Raw genomic sequence first — 16,908 nt, forward strand, 5'->3', positions numbered from 1 at the left:
TGCATTTAGTCCAGTGTAGTTACTGCACGTCCATGCTTCAGCGGGGGGCGGGAAGAGGACTCTCCGAAACTCCAGGGTGGCAGCATTTCCGCCCCGGACTCAGGCCCCGAAGTCTTTCCCCGCGTTCCCCGGGAACCAAGCGGCACGCATACTTCCCGGAGCTGAGCGCGCCTGGGCGCCCGCGCTTCGCCGCTTCCCGCGCCTTGCGGGCCCGCCTCCGGGGCGGGACGGGGCGGGTCCCGGCTCCGGAGCCCCCGCCCAGCTGACCCGGCCGCTCTCCCCTCGCTCGCGGCTGCCCGGGCGTGCAGGGCCCTGCCGCCGCCATGTCGGGCCCGTTTGAGCTCTCCGTGCAGGATCTCAACGACCTGCTCTCGGATGGCAGCGGCTGCTACAGCCTCCCGAGCCAGCCCTGCAACGAGGTCACCCCCAGGATCTACGTGGGCAACGCGTGAGTCGCCTCTCCCGGGCCCCGAGACGCCCCTCCGACCCCTCCCCGGGGCGCCCCGCCCACCCGAGGGCTGGGGTGGGGGCGTCGGCGGGAGCGGGTGGGGGGAGCCGGGGCGGGGTCGCTCCTCCGGAAGCCGGGGCCGGGGCTGGGCGGGGGCTGGAGTCACCGCCCACCCTTCGTGCGTGGGGCGGAGGGGCTGGACCCCGCCCCGTCCCCGCTCTGTCCTTCCCTTCCCTGGGTGGTGGAGACCCGGGGCCGCTCGGGCAGCCGGCGTCCGGCCCGGGGCCTCCACCCTCTAGGTGCTCCCGGCCTTGGGCGGTGTCGGGGCGACCAGGTTCACTTAACAGGTGGCCCTCTGTCGCCCGACCGGTCTCCGGCCCGCGCGTCATGTGACAGCTGCCTGGTTCTGCAGTGAGGTCACCGCGGAATGTCTGTCTTCGCTGCCATGGCAACGGGCTGACGTCACAATTCGGGCGTGGAATTTTCCCGGCGAGGCAGGCTTAGATCGGAGAATTGACATATCCCAAACTTGGGGGTTCAGAGATCTGGGGCCAGGTTTCCTCGCTCCTCCCCCTACCTTCCACTTAGGGTTTGATTTATCTAGAATTCTAGAACGACCCAATGATAAACCCCCTGAGGACCTGAGCCATCACTTAGCAAAGGCTGCCGACCTTCTCGCCACCAGGAAATGCATTTATTATTTATCATTTAGGAGTTCTTACCAAATCAACTTTCTCATTTTCTCATAGTCAAACTACTAGTAAGAATTTCTCAGTAGCAGGAGAGAACTAGTGATAGCCATTCTGAGAGGTGTTGAAATCTCAGCCAAAAGTAAAAAATAGATTCCCATGCCTGTGTAGCCTCCGGAGGGCACAGGAGTTTGGGTTGGATTTTCATGAGACCCTGAGGCCCTAACCTCCGTGGGCCCAGAGACCGCAAGTCTAACCCGGTTTTCTCCTTTTTCACAGGAATAAATGGTGGCCCAGAGCAGGTGAGGGCTTGTGAGGTTAGGGTCAATATCTTGTTCATGTCTGTATCCCAGGTCCTGGACTAGGACCTGATGCTTACTTTGCCAAGGACTGCTGCAAAAATGGGGTCATCACAGCACTAGGGGGTCTAGAAGTCAGGTCCCAGCTTCATGGGGGCCAATCTCGTCCATCTATCACTCATTCACCATATGGAGCATCACTGGTGTCAGGCACTGAACAAAGTTCATTCACAGTGTGTGTGTTAATTGCTCAGTCGTGTCTGACTCAGCGCACCTATGGACTGTAGCCCGCCAGCCTCCTTTGTCCGTGTAATTTCCCAGGCAAGAATGCTGGAGTCGGTAGCCATGCCCTTCCCCAGGGGATCTTCCCAACCTGGGGATCTTCCCAACCCAGGGATCAAACCTGGGTCTCCCGCATTGCAAGCAGATTCTTTACCGTCTGAGCCACCAGACAAGCCATCATTCACAGTAGTGATGATAAAGTTGTTGAATGTTGACTTAGTATTTGAGAAGGAAGAGGAATGGCAGTGACTCTTCAAAGTTAGTTATTTTAGATCCTTTTTAATGAGCAACTTTACAGTTGTGTGCAGTGTGCTGATAGCTAACAAAGGGTACCAGAATCTCATCCAGAGTCCTCAGTAATTGCCGAGTTCTGAGAATAAGCCCTTTTCCATCCACCCAAGCAGCAAGGGGCCTTGGCACTCTTGGAAACCCTGCTCTCTCGGGCAGTTTGGCTCAGTCAGCTGTCACTACTTCCAAGGTGGAAACCAAAGATGTGAACATCTGATGGTGGTCAAGGGTGGCACATGCCAATGGCCACTGTAGAAAACACATCCCTTGCCTTTAAGCAAATCTGACCTTGACACAGACAGGGGCATGGGGAGTGCTCCACAGGGAAGACTGACTGAGTACCTATTTCTCCCCTACCCCTTGCAGTCAGAAGTGCTTTAACAAAATCAGGGCCCCTGATCAGGGCTCACAGGGCAGAGTGAAACCTGGAGGAGCCCCGTTTTCTGCCTCGTGAGATTTGTGGTTGATGTGGGCATGAGAAGCCGAGTGAGGGGGAAGATAGAGCAGGCCTTGTGTCGGGAGAAAAGAGGCCTCCTCCCAGCCCTGCCATGCAGCAGCCCTTGAGAGCATATGCACGTCCTTCGTCTGTCCTGTTGGGCCAGAGTTGAAGCTCTGTCCTTCCTTCCTCCCAGGGCTGATGTGACAGGCAAACAAGATCATGCAGGAGAAGGCCTTGTGTAAAGTGTAAACTGCTGTTTGAATTGGGACGTTGTTGTGAGATGAAATAAAGCAGCCCTTTGACTATTCAGATCGAATGTTTTGTAACCTCTACTGGCTCCGCAAGTGCTTACTCACCCAGGATAGCTTCAGAGACGTGGCTAGTAGACTATGGCAGGAAGGATCCCTCTAGGGGATGGAAGGGGGCTGCTGCACTCTATAATCCTAGGAAGAAGGCTGCTGGGCTGTGCTGATTTCATTCTTCACTGATTCACCACATACTCCTTCAGTACCTACTGTGTGTGCCAGGTACTAGAGCACGTGCAGGGCATACGGACATGAAGCAGACATGGTTCCTCCATCAAGGAGCTCATAGCCTGGACATCTAAACAGATAAGCACGATCAAGCATTAGGATAGTGGCCCTGATCACGGTGTCAGGCTCTGTCTATAGAACAGCTCATTTAACACTAACAGCAGCCCCAGGAATAGATACTGTTATCATCCTCATTTTACAGATAGGGAAACTGAGGCATGGAAAGGTTAAGTGACTTGTTCAAGCTTAGTAAGTGACAGGGCTGTCTGGAGTATGGCTCCATTTTTAGCCTCTTGGTGATATCACCACCACAGGATCGAGAGCACGATGCTGGATGAAGGGGAGATCAGGAAATGCTGCCAAGGGAGGTGAGATATGAGAGGGTGCACCTTTATGAAGAAGGTGGAGAAGGACATTCCAGGTAGCGGGAATAGTGTGGGCATGAAAGCACCCAGGCTATTTGTGGCAGGTAATTGGAGCTGGCTGGAGTGAGGGCAGAGGGTCATAAGCTGAGGCTGGAGAAGCCAGCAGGGGCCAGAGCATGGAAGGTTCCTTTCTGAGCCAAGAGGCTTAGGGTCTTCTCCATCTTCCTCCCCTGAGGGCTGCCAGGTAGTCAGTTGATCCTCCCCTGCTGCTGTTTCCTGTCCAGGTCTGTGGCTCAAGACATCCCCAAGCTGCAGAAGCTGGGCATCACCCATGTCCTGAATGCGGCTGAGGGCAGGTCCTTCATGCACGTCAACACCAATGCCAACTTCTACAAGGACTCCGGGATCACCTACCTGGGCATCAAGGCCAATGACACACAGGAGTTCAACCTCAGCGCCTACTTTGAAAAGGCAGCAGACTTCATCGACCAGGCTCTGGCTCAGAAGAATGGTAAGGGACCTGCCACCCTGGAAACGGTGGGAGGCTGCTTTTTTTAAAATCAATTTTTATTGGAGTAGAGTTGCTTTACTGGGAGGCAGGTTGAACTTGACTTTTTTAGAAAACAAGCACATGACAGGCCTTTTCTTGGAAAAGCTGATGTTTTCTGGCTCTTGTGTGAAAGGCTGAGAGCTTTGGGTCTCTCTCTGCTCACCTGGCTGCCTGTTAAGTGACCACACATGACACAAGGCCTCGGCGCCCTTGTGTTTGCATTGACTTTGGCTGAGGGTTGATTGCCAGCCCTGCTCCCCTATTCAGATAGCTGCAATAGTGAAAATTTATTATTTTCTGTGATAAGAAATCCCGAGGTGACCAGCTCCAGGGCCAGTTGATGCAGTAGCTCTCTGGTGGCTTCAGGACTCTTCTGCCACCCTCAGTGTTGGGGACTCCCCTGATGGTCCCAAGACGGCTATGGTAGATCTGGTTACCACCTCCCAACAGGATAAAGTGCAGCGATGGATGAGGCCACCATCTTTTCCTCATGTTTCTCTCTGTTCTTCTTCTTCTTTTTTTTTTAAATATTTACTACCTTATTTGTCTTCGCCGGGTCATAGTTGCAGCATGTAGGATCTTCAGTCTTCTATGTGGGGTCTTTAGTTGCAACATGTGGGATCTTGTTCCCTGACCAGGGATGGAACCTGGACCCTGTGCTTTGGGAGCACAGAGTCCTAGCCACTGGGCCACCAGGGATGCCCCTTCTCTTTTCTTAAGAACAAATAAAACAGCCCCTAGAAACCACCCAGTGGAGTCCCCCTCACCTCACTGGTGAGAGCTGGGTCACATGCATTACCTGGCTAGGGGAGGGGGGCAGCCCCGATTGGCTTAGGCTGGGAGTCAGCAAACTTTGGCCCAGTTTTTAAATGCTTCCTTCAGGTCCAAAATATAAGGCAGGACCGAAGCAAAACTGCTGGAATGCTGGCTGTCAGGTGAGGCATGCCAGAGAGAAATCCTAGAAGGCCAGAGGGCAGACAGCAGCTGAGCAGGCTGGGCCGCTTGCCCTTTCTGCTTTTAGCTTGATTCTGTCAGCAACTGCCTTTACCTTCCTGCTGCTTCCTCCAGCCCCTTTCTTCTTCCTCACCCAAACCTGGCCAGGGGGAGCGACTCCCACTGAGGTATAATCAGCCCTGTCCCCCTGATTCTAGCCTGTCTCTGCTGCCCTGATGCTGCTTGTCCCAGCAGCCTCCCCACAGCAATGATTGCCAGCAGACAATTTACTAGCCTCTGGTTATCACACAATTGGGGCCCAGGAGGGAGGTTTGATTGCCTGGGATATCTGCAGTCTTTATCATCAGGCCCTCTGTGGTCCTCCCCAGCCTCGTACAAATCACGTGCCTCCTCTCCAGCTATACTGAGCTCCGCTGTAGACAAGAATGAGGGGCCCAGTGAAGGGGATGGATTTTGCTCTTCCTGTATATCCATTGGTCATTCATTCAGGGAACTTAGAGCTCCCTGACAGTTTCCTCTTTCCATGCAACTGGGTGACCTCCTGCCTTAGCCCATGTGGGTTGGGTCTGGAGGGAGCTCTCTGCATCTTCCTGACCCATCCTCTGGCAGACCCTGCCTCATGCTTGAGCCCTAGACGTAGTGTCCATTCATCCATGAAGCCTGCCCGCGGTCTGAGTCCACTGTGTCCACTGTCTGTCTCCCTAGCATCTGACATAGTTTGGGCATGTAGCAGGTACACTGGAATACTGAACCAGTGACAGGAAAAAATTCCATGGGTTCTAATGCCCAGTGGAAATACTTATAGGATTGATTGGTCAAGTGAGCCAACAGAAATACACTGGCCTCTAACACTGTACAGGGCTCAAGGGAGCTGGGGGCCCATCACCTTGGGGTGGGGGAATTGGCCAGGGACCCTCAGAGAAGGAAGCAGTCATTTCTAGCTGGGAAGATCAAGGGAGACTTCCTGGAGGAGGTAGTGTATGGGTGAGGCCTGTAAGGATGGACTTTGACCTCTCCCCTTGCTTATTGGCTCTATGAGTTCTGTGCATGCTGAGTATGTTCCAGGTTCTAGATAATGAGGCAGCTGCTCTGCAGAGGGTCCCATTGCCAGGATGGGAGCAGGGAAAGTCCTACTCTGAATACTTTGGATCCATTGGCCAGAGAGTGACTGGGCAGAGAAGTGGAGAACTCCCCATTTCTACCCTGAGAGCATTGGGAAAAATAAGGTTATGTTTTGGGGCTAGGGTCATGGGAATAGAACAGACTGTTTGACTCTGGGTCAGCAAAGTTTCCTTCACAGTAATGCCCATGCAGAGGTGTTGGTGGGGAATCATTCACTCAGCTGATCAGCAAATATTTATTGAACACTTAATGTATGCTGGGAATTGTAGGGTATCCAGAATCAATACCCTATAGTCCTTACCCTTAAGGAACTCACACTCTGGCAGAGGAGGGTTGGTCTGTGTGTGACCAACAGAAACACAGGGCTGGATTGCTACAGAAGAGGATGCACCACGTGCCAGGAGAAGACTCGTAGTGTTGGCTCATATTTATTTATTGAACGTTCATGTCTGCCAGGCGCTAGTCTGAGGCTTTTATATATCTCTTCCCTGAATCTTCAGCCATCTTGGGCCATGGGTATATTAGCTCAGATGAGGAAAGTGAGGCACGATATTCTTAGGTGGGTCATAGAGTGATAACCAGGGTATTGGCCCAGGTTCTCCAGGAAAACAGAACCAATAAAATATACATATATTATTTATTTTAGGGGATTGGCTCACATGATCATGGGGCTGGCAAATCTGAAACCTGTCAGGCAGACTGGAAACTGAGGCAGGACTTTGCAGATAGAATTCTTTCTTCTCCAGGAAACCTCAGTTCTTTGCTCTTAAGATCTTTAGCTGATTGGATGAGGTCCACCCACCTTATCAAGGGTGATCTCCTTTACTTAAAGTCAACTGATGGGAGGTGTTCATTACATCTACAAAATCTCTTGTAGACTAGTGTTTGACCAAGCAATTGGGTGTCATAGACAAGCCAAGTTGACACATTTAACCATCACAACCAGCAAGTTAAAATTTAAACCCAGATTCCCATGACTTCAAGGATTGGGATTCTCCATCCTTATGCCGACAAAGGAAATAGTTGAGCTGGGGTCTTAAGGATGAATAGGAGTTTGCCAGGTTGAGGAGAGAGAGGGTGTTCCAGGTAGGAGGAACAATATGAGTGAAGGCACAGAGGTGAGAAATAGCCTGGAAAGGTGTCGGGGCCGCGGGCGGTTAGCCTGGTAAGTAACGCTTTGGTGGCTAGCCTACCCGACTAATGGTGACAGGTCCCATTTATATTGGAGAAAGCTCCCTCCAGCTGTTGTGTAGGTTGGTGGAGGGTGAGGGTGGAGGGAAAGCTCAGTTTGGAGGTGAAGGGGCAGAGGTGAGAGATGATGAAGACCTGAACTGAGCACTCTGTGTGAGGAGAGAGTAGGGATAAGAGAAGCCAAGGCTTCTTGCTCAAGGGCCTTCCCACTTTAATAAAAGATTGGGGGAATCTTGTTGATGATGCTCTGGCCTCTCCTGACCATCCCTTCCTTCCTTCATCCAATGCTGGGGATACAACAGGGAGCAAAACAGACAGGCATCCCTGCCCTCGAGGAGCTTACATTTTGGGGGAAGATGACAGTAAACAAGTGAAAAAGATGTGTGGACCCCAGGGAATGGGGATGACTAAAGCAGGGAGCAAGGGGATGACGGGGTATAGAGTGGGCCTGTGGCTCTTTAGAAGGTGGGCAGGAAACACCTTCCTAGGACACTGGAGCAGACACCTGTGAAAAGAGGTGTTGCAGGCAGGCTCCAGTCTGTGGGGTCACAAAGAGTCAGACAGGCCTGAGCAACTAATACGTTCACTTTTTGCAGGCCAAGGGGCTGGCTGGCTGGATTGCAGGGAGAAGGGGAACGAGGAGATGATGTCAAAGTTGGGGAGGGGGTGGATTTAGTAATTTCCCTGGTGGCTCATACCGTAAAGAAGCTGTCTGCAATGTACATTGGTCTCCTACATTTGATCCCTGGTTCAGGAAGATCCCCTGGAGGAGGGCATGGCAACCCACTCCACTATTCTTGCCTGGGGAATTCCATGGACAGAGGAGCCTGGCAGGCTGCAGTCCTTGGGGTCGCAAAGAGTGGAACACAGCTGAACAACACGTACATACATTGTTTTGATTCTCTGTGTTTGTGTTTGACATTCATGGTCCTTTTATTTTGAAATGGTTTTGTTGAGGCATTAATTGACATTCCCCAAACTACACAGAGTTTGGTGAGTTTTGACATATGTACCCCACAGATTTCCTTCACCTCCCTTTATGACCTCTCCTTTCCGCTCCTCTCTCTCCTCCACTCCCAAGTAACCACTGATCTGCTTTGTATCACTAGACATTAGTGTACATTTTGTAGAGTTTCGTGTAAATGGAGTTGCACAATATGTATGCTTTTTCCGTCTGGCCTCTTTCGCTCAGCATAATTCTTTTGTTTCTTCAGTCCTGTTGCAGGTAGCAGGAATGCCTTTGTAATGCTGAGTAGTGTTCTGTTGGATGGAAGTTCCATAGTTTGTTTATCCATTTACCTGTTGATGGACATTTGGGTGGTTTTCCTATTTTGCTTTTGCTTGAAATAGAAAATTCATGTAGGTTAGTACCGGATCGCAGAGTGTAGATCAGTGCGCTGCACACCACCCGTGTTTTGTTGTTCGGTTGCTAAGTTGTATCTGACTCTTTGCGACCCCATGGACAGCATGCCAGACTTCCCTGTCCTTCACTATCAGCCCCCAGATCAAGAAACTAAACCTGACCAGCACCCCAGAACCCCCACATGTTCCTCCCAGTGTCGCATCTCCCACCTCCACACCACTATCCAAACTTCTAAACGCACAGCTCAGTTTTGCTGGCCTTTTTTTTTTTTTTTCAGTTTTGTCTTGGCCACACCTCGCAGCATATGTGATCTAGTCCCCTAACCAGGGATTGAACCCATGCCCCCTGTAGTAGAAGCCCCGTGTCCTAACCATTGGACCACCAGTAAATTCCCCTGACACTTCTACTCTGTGGGATCATACACATCGTGTTTGTGCGTTTCATCCAATTTGTATCTGGGAAGTTGTAGACTGTTCAGACTTAGTATTTATCTACTCTTCTGTTGACCAGCCTTTGGGAGTTTCCAGTTTGGGGCTGTTGTGACTAGTGCTGCCTATGACATCCTGGTGGGATTCTTGTAGCAGACATGTGTATGCAGTCCTATCTGGTGTGGGTCTGGGATGGAATTGCCAGGCCCTGGGGGATGCACATGGTCAGCTTGAGTAGATACCACCACATGGTTTCCTGAAGCCATGATCCCCTCCCCAAACATGGTAGCTCAGCTGGTAAAGAATCCACCTGCAATGCAGGAGACCCTGGTTCAATTCCTGGGTCGAGAAGATCTGTTGGAGAAGGGATAGACTACCCACTGCAATATTCTTGGGCTGGTACATCCCCTCCCCTAACCACAGTAGCTCAGCTGTTGGAGAAGGGATAGGCTGCAGTATTCTTGTTCCTCCCTGGTGGCTTAGCTGGTAAAGAATCTGCCTGCAATGTGGGAGACCTGGGTTCGATCCCTGGGTTGGGAAGACCCCCTGGAGAAGGGAATGGCTACCCACTCCAGTATTCTGGCCTGGAGAATTCCATGAACTGAATAGTCCATGGGGTCACAAAGAGTTGGACATGACTGGGCAACTGTCACTCTTTTTCACTTTCCCCAGCCACAGATCAAAGTCCTAGCAAAGCGTCAGATATGACTGAGCAACTCTGACTTTTCTTTTTCACTTGCCCCAGCCACAGATCAAAGTCCTAGCTATGCTCCACATCCCTGACAGTGCTTTGTGTGTTTTATATTTATCTTTGCCATCTTAGCCATTCTGGTGGGCCCAGGATGGCCTGGCAGCGTAATTTGCATGTGCATGTCCTGGGAATAGTTTTGACTGGAGTTGAGGTGTGGTGGGCCAGCCCCAGCTCATCACGTCCCCGTCTCTCACAGGCCGAGTGCTGGTCCACTGCCGTGAGGGTTACAGCCGCTCCCCGACCCTCGTCATCGCGTACCTCATGATGCGTCAGAAGATGGATGTCAAGTCCGCCCTGAGCATCGTCAGGCAGAACCGTGAGATCGGCCCCAACGACGGTTTCCTGGCCCAGCTCTGCCAGCTCAATGACAGACTCGTCAAGGAGGGAAAATTGAAACTCTAGGGTGCCCCCACTGCCTCGTCTCTAGAGGTCAGACGGGGGTGGGGGTCCCTGGTTGTGATGTCACAGGCTGCCATGTTTAGAAAACAGTGTACCCTGCTCCCAGCATCACCAGGCACTTGCCCACACGTCTGTCCCAACATGGCCCTGGGCCGCTTTTCCCCTGGGGAGCATATAAAGAAGTTTGCTGAGGAGGGCGTCCTGCTCCCTGGCGTGTCCTGCGCCTGCAGTTTGTGACGTCCTCACCCTGAGGTGGGGGCCCAGAGGGGGAAGGCCTGTGACAGGTGTGCTTCTCCTGGACGACCCAGGGCAAGAGGTTTGTGGAAGTGCAAGGCCTGAGATGCTCACGGGGGCCCTCCTGACCTCCCCCGCCCCCTATTCCGAGCCCCCACCCCTGGGCCCTTTCCTGAATGGGGCTCTGTAAAGGAACTATGCAAATGTGGGCCCCTCTCCCCCCACTGTGTCTGTCTCCCCTGAATCCTCACAGCCGTCCACGCCCTGCTCACAGAGACACGTCATGAGGTCTGAAGCTGGCTGGGGTCAGTTGTCCGTGGGTGGAAATGCTCATCAAGTAACTGCATTTGATGATTTCCTTAGGATTAAAGATATCGAAACAAAGAAGCCCTTGTGTGGGCAGACACATCCCCCTTCTTGAAGGACTCTCCTAGATCAATAGTTTGAAAAATGTGACTCCTTAGAAGGCTTGAGTTCAGAATCCGCCTTTTAGGGATACTCAGCTCTCAGTCCCTTGGTCCGTTAGAAGAGTAGTTCCTTAGGCAGGGTTTTATTTTTCTTTTTTAGAAAACAGGGTGTTGAAGTCCAGCCTATTTAAAAACCCCACCATTTGGAGAATTACAAGGGTTTTGTCCTAAATTATAGTGTTGGCGGGCCCAAGCCACTCGTGCTCACTGCTTTTTGTCTCAGTTGCTATTCCAAGAACAGGAGGAGGAAATTGGCCAATTATAGCGCATGTGTTGCGTGTGTGTGAGAGAGCAACATAGCCAGTGGCTGGACAAACGGGGGGTTGAACGGGCCCAGGCTCACACCCTGCCCACTCACAGGTAGTTCTTACAGCTCTCTGCTGCCAGAAAAGGTTCTGGAGCCTTGGGAGCAAAAATGATTCAGCCAGGCAGAAAGGAAACATGACGGAATGTCCAAATGGCGCCTTTATTGATGGTAGAGCAAAGAAACAAAAAGAAACAGCCTTTGCAAGGACTTTTTAGGATGATGTTGGAAGCCATGAACACTCACACTCACACGTGTGTACACATTTGTCAGAATAGAGGAGTTTTGTTTTGAACACAGTCTTGTTAGCACTTGGCATAATTGTCATCAGGGCAAGCGATGCGGTGCCGTCGTCTTCAGGTTCCCTAATGGCAGAGAGGTGGTCCTCAGCTCTGCCCCCTGGCACTTAGCACATAGATGTTTGATAAAAGTTTGTGGAATTAAACTTTTTTTTTCTTTTCTTGAGCACCAAATATATGCAAGGCATTGTTCTGGTGGGTCTACCAAGCTCCCAGAAGCCTGACTTGGTGGTAGGATCCCTTGCAAGGATTTGCAAAGGAGTCTTACCTGAAATGAAATATCAGGGACTTTTGTTGAATATTTAAAATTCAGTTTTAAGTTTCAGTTCAGGCAGTGGTTCTGACCATGTGGAGGTGGAAATGTGCCTTTTCGAGAATTGACCAGAAGCTTCCAGCTAGGTGGAGGAGAGGCAGGTATGCCTTACACCCAGGGGTAATGATCTCTATCTTGACAGAAGCAGCACCGCCCAGCCTGGATGTCCCCTTTGCTCTGTGACCGTAGCAGCCCCGAACAGACTAGAATCTGTCTTTTTCAGATACCAGGCTGCCCCCATAGACCCACCCAAGTGAAACGGCCTTTTCCCCCACTGTGTCCCTCACAGAGGCCAGATAACTCTTCCACTTCATCTAACTTGATCCTCACAATAACCTTATTAACTTGGTGTTGGGCTCATTCATGTATTGGTACCTTTAAGAAAAGGAACTGGGGTTCAGAGTGATTAGGGGTGGGGTGCTCAGGGCTTCCTAGCTCAAAGGCAGAGCTGAGGTGAAACTGCAGGTTGACTGCTCTCTGAAGCTGAATTCTTCCTCTCCTACTACACTCCTCCTCAAGAAATGAGCCCTCGGGAAGGTCTCAGTGCGCTGCGCATGCTGTTGACCCAGCCCCTGTGCACGAGGCCAGTTAGCTTTGTAGCCAGAGGACAACAGTTCAAGCCATAGTGCTGGGGGAGGGGAGGGGGGCCTGCTGCAGGAAAAATAAGAAGTGTGGGTCCCCAATTGGGTTAGGATGTGTGGCTCTTCTCGGAAACACGTAGCATCCCTAAGTCAGAGCTTTCTGCTCCACTTGCGGAAGAGGCTCGAGAGCTGGGGCTGGGTCCCTCTCCCACGCCCAGGCGGTGGTCCTCACACGAGACAGCCTCAGCTACTTAGGTCTGCTGACAGGACCTCTTGAAAAGCCTCTTTGTGTGGGGACATGTTGGAGAAAAGGCCATGGGGAGAACTACTGCCATCACTTTGGGGCTACTTTTCTGCTGATAACTTGGGATTTCTTCAGTCTTTAGTCCCAGAAACCCTATATTTCCTTCACGAGATGTGGCTCCTACTTTGAGTAAAAAGAAAATCAACTTCTGTTGTGTAAGACCCAACACATGCTCATCTGGACAGCTTCCCCCTCTGCCACCGGAAAGTGATGGAATAGGAACTCAGGGTGCCTCTATCCCCTCCTGTGACCTGGTCTCTTTCTTTGACTGGGAGACCCCCATCTAGACCAGATGAGAGCACCAAATGGTTTTCTTCTCAGTTCTGAAGCAGTACATCTTCCACTGGCTTGTCTGTTTCCCTGCCACTCCAAGTTAGCTGGAGAGCAGAAATCACCATTTTTCAAACAAGGGGACTAAACTTGAAGACCTCTAAGGTCCCTTTTGGCTCTGACACCATTGCGTTGTTAGGAGAATCCCCATTGACTTGGACCGCCACCTGGAAATTATAGGGTGTGTAACAACATGATGACCAGCAGGTGGCGCTGTGTTCCACTCATGGTGATGGATGCTTGGGAAAATGTTGGTGCCTTTTGTGTCACAATGTTAAGATGCTAATGTTTTAATCGAAATAAGCACTGATCTTAAAATATGAAGATGTTAGCTTTTTTCGTAGGAAATTTTCTGTCATAAAACCGGCATCAAGAATCACTGAAGAGCTGACAACGATGGTCCTTCCAAGTCCAGATTTTATCCTGATTGGAAAGGGAGGCCATCTCCGGTTGAGAGAATAGATTGGTTGGAAGCTTAACTTACTGCTGTCAGCTTTTAGGGTAATTTGACTGTGAAAGCATCAATTTTCTGGACAGAAAAGGGAAAGGTATTAAACTGGTTTTAAAAAAATAAGTTTAATGTCTGTCATATCACAAATCAGTGTTAAAACACTAAAACTGTAACCAAAATAAATGTCTTATATTATGAAGAAATGGTCTTTTTTGTCCTTCTTATCATAGTTGATTTTCTTTTATACTTTTATGCTTAGCTTTTATGTTTGCTTTTTCTAATGATCATCATTTAAAAATTCAGCCTCCTGATCTAGTTATAGGTTCTGTGATGATTATAGTCATGTAGTAAATATTTATTGAACATCTCTCCAGTACCAGAAAATTCCTGGCTTAGGAATAATCTTTTTATTTAATTTTTTAAAATTCCAGCTTTATGATTGTGTAACTGGTTGGAATATTCTTGATTGGAGTGGCCCACCACTGCCAATGAGGCAGATAAGATTTATGTTCCTAAGAAAGGGGGGATGGGGTGAGTCTCAGGGTCACCTCCCATGAAGATGACTGTGTGGCATTTTAGGAGTTGAGTAATCCTGCAAACGGGCAGTCCCTAAACATCTCCTGCCCCTAGATGTTTTATAAGTTCCTCTATTAGCACTAACTCTTTTATAAGAAGCATTGCTTTTTTCCCCCTCTGAATAAAAAACTGAGAGAAAACCGAGTGACTTTCCTCCAGACAGAAAGAGCCTGGGAGGAAAAAGAGCCTCCTGGTCTCCAGCTCATCTACAGCAGGAGGCAATTAGACTAGCTCAGTATAATCAAACCTCTTTGGCAACCTAATCTTCATATTTTGATACAAAAGCACTGATGTATAAAATGGGTAATGTTTTTAAAGTGGAACTTAAACATTTTAATTAAAAAGGAAATACTGTATAGGAACAGTAATAAATTCAAACAATACAAAAAGGTTTAGTAAACCTTACCCCAAACCTTCAATACCTCTCCCTCAGAGGAAGCCAGTTCTAAGTATATCCTTTTAGAAAAGTGCCATGCATGTGTAAGCGCACATGTTTGGATACGTGTGTGTATGTTGTTATTGTTTCGTCAACTAAGTTGTGTCTGACTCTTGCAACCCCATAGACTGTAGCCTGCCAGGCTCCTCTGCCCATGGGATTTCCCAGGCAAGAATACTGGAGTGGGTTGCCATTTCCTTCTCCAGGGAATCTTCCCAACCCAGGGATTGAACCCGAGTCTCCTCCATCGGCAGGTGGATTCTTCACCACTGAGCCACCAGGGAAGTACATGTGTGTATGCAGATATCCTTTAACCCATAAATGGAAAATGTTCTACACTTTGATTTTTTTTTGCTAAACAATATATTGTACCCTCTGTTTCTTATATTCCCATTCATTTTATCAGCTACCTAGCATCCATTGTGTATGGACAAACTGTGATTTCTGTATACTGTTATTTTCAAGGTCCAGTCTGCTTTAATGAGCACCAAATATAAAATGAGACTCATGAATGATAATCACAGTGTTTTATCTGCTTTGTATCTGGTTAATTTCTGTTGTCCATTGGGGTGGAACAGTGTCAGGCACAGCCTGCTACTCAGAACTAAGGACGGATGTTCTGTGCTCCCTTGTGTAATTTCATGGGTGTGGAAATGTCCAAGCTAACTTTTTAAAAAAGACGTCTCTGAGCTATGGCTTCCTGAATTGATGATCCCATTTATAAGAGGTTCAAATGCACGAAGACTGCAGTTTTTAAGTCTACATCAAAATGAGTTAATTTGCAGGCAATACCATGAGTGGGTCATCTCCAATTCATTCAAAGCATATGCATACCACATTGTTATAATGTGTGTATTTATTATGTTTTTATTTATGTACTTAGGCTGGCCATGGGGCTTGTGGGATCTTAGTTCCCAAATTGGGGATTGAGCCTGAGCCCTTGGCAGTGAAAGCACCAATTCCTAACCACTGGACCACCAGAGAATTCCCTATTATATTTTTAACTAATTAAAATGTACATGGTTTTTAAGCCATGAACCATCTCTGTGGAAGCTGGGGTTCTGGGGGATCTAGTTTGAAGGCCCATGAACCAGAAGACTGCATATCGCGCCTGGGGGGCCACTCTGAGGAGGAGGAGGAGGGCAGAAAGAAGGGAAAGAATCGCTTCTGAGGGGATAGACGTTTCTGAATGCAAAGGGTGACAGTCTTCTTTGGTCAACTTTATTAGTCAGGCCCCGCTGAACTCTTCTGCAGCTAGGCCTTCCTTGTCTTTTAGACTTTTATGGTCATCTCTGTATTATTTCATTTTAGCAAGAATCCTGCCAACTCAGTTTAGCCTGAATTCCCCATCCTCTATATCTGGTCACCTTCAATACCTGATCAGGTGTCTCACCCCCCAGCATCCCCAGGTGATGTCTGACCACCCCGGCCTGCCTTCAGCAAGAATCTCATTAGGTTCCTTTTGCCAGAAACCTCCCTCACCCCCGATGTGTCCTGTTGGTAATTTTCCATTCACTGACCCCCCCTACCCTGCTGTTTGGCTATGAATTGCCACTTTCCTTGTTATATTCAGAGTTAAGTCCAATCTGTCTTCCCCACTACATAACCCCATTGCTGTGGTCCCTATCTATACCTATTATGATGGTCTCCCACTCCGTCTTTACCTTTCTTCCTTTTTTTTGGCTGTGCTGGATCTTCGTTGCTACGCATGGTCTTTCTCTAGTTGCAGCGAGTGGGAGCTACTCTGGAGTTGCAGTGTGCGGGTTTCTCATTGCAGTGGCTTCTCTTGTGTACGGGCTCTAGGCACGCAGGCTTCAGTAGCTGTGGCACGTGGGTTCAGTAGTTGTGGCGCATGGGCTTAATTCCATGGGATTTTCCCAGACCAGGGATTGGACTGAGTCCCCTGCACTGGCACTCAGATTCTTAACCTCTGGACCATTAGGAAAGTCCCTTATTTATCATTTGAAACAAGGATTTACAGAGAGGGGCCTTCCTGCAGGCAAAGGGTGGCAGTTAGGTTCTGGGGATGAGTCAGGGCCCCACCTTAAACAGCCTGGTCTGCCAGGCAGAAGGAAGTGGAGGTTTAGTCATGTTGGGGCTGGGGAGCCATTGGCCTGTTCTAAGCAGGAGGGTGAATGACACGGGCTCTTTAGTGCCATCCCTCAGGAGCTGCGGAACCAACAAGTAGATTTCCACCTGTCCTGAGACCCTGCCCTCTACAGAGAATGATTTCTCAACTGTGAATAAAGACAGGGTGATTTGGACTTCCCTCAGGGCAGACACTGTCTATAAACAGAGATTGCCCTCCTAATCCAGATCCTCCATTTTTACCACTGATCTGTGGCAGCACATCTGTGGCACTGATCTGAGCCGGGTATGCAGTAATCTCCAATTTTGAGACCACAGAGGCTAAACCTCTGCCACCAGGTCAACCAGCTACAACATGCAGTGCCAGTTCAACAAAGATATAAAACTACAACTGACCACAGAAAATATCACACACCCTTGGACA

The 16,908-nt window shown here is 49.6% G+C and overlaps 1 protein-coding gene across 1 annotated transcript; it reads left to right on the plus strand.

The window, feature by feature from the left end:
• Window positions 1-236: 236 nt before the first annotated feature.
• Window positions 237-13,587, plus strand: DUSP3 (dual specificity phosphatase 3). Its single transcript, XM_006046842.4, has 3 exons — window positions 237-448; window positions 3,628-3,854; window positions 9,899-13,587. The coding sequence occupies exons 1-3, from the start codon at window positions 324-326 to the stop codon at window positions 10,102-10,104; spliced, it is 558 nt and encodes a 185-aa protein (XP_006046904.1). The 5' UTR covers window positions 237-323; the 3' UTR covers window positions 10,105-13,587.
• Window positions 13,588-16,908: the final 3,321 nt, after the last annotated feature.

The sequence above is a fragment of the Bubalus bubalis genome, chromosome 3 (assembly GCF_019923935.1).
Source record: "Bubalus bubalis isolate 160015118507 breed Murrah chromosome 3, NDDB_SH_1, whole genome shotgun sequence".
NCBI classification, from domain to species: Eukaryota; Metazoa; Chordata; class Mammalia; order Artiodactyla; family Bovidae; genus Bubalus; species Bubalus bubalis.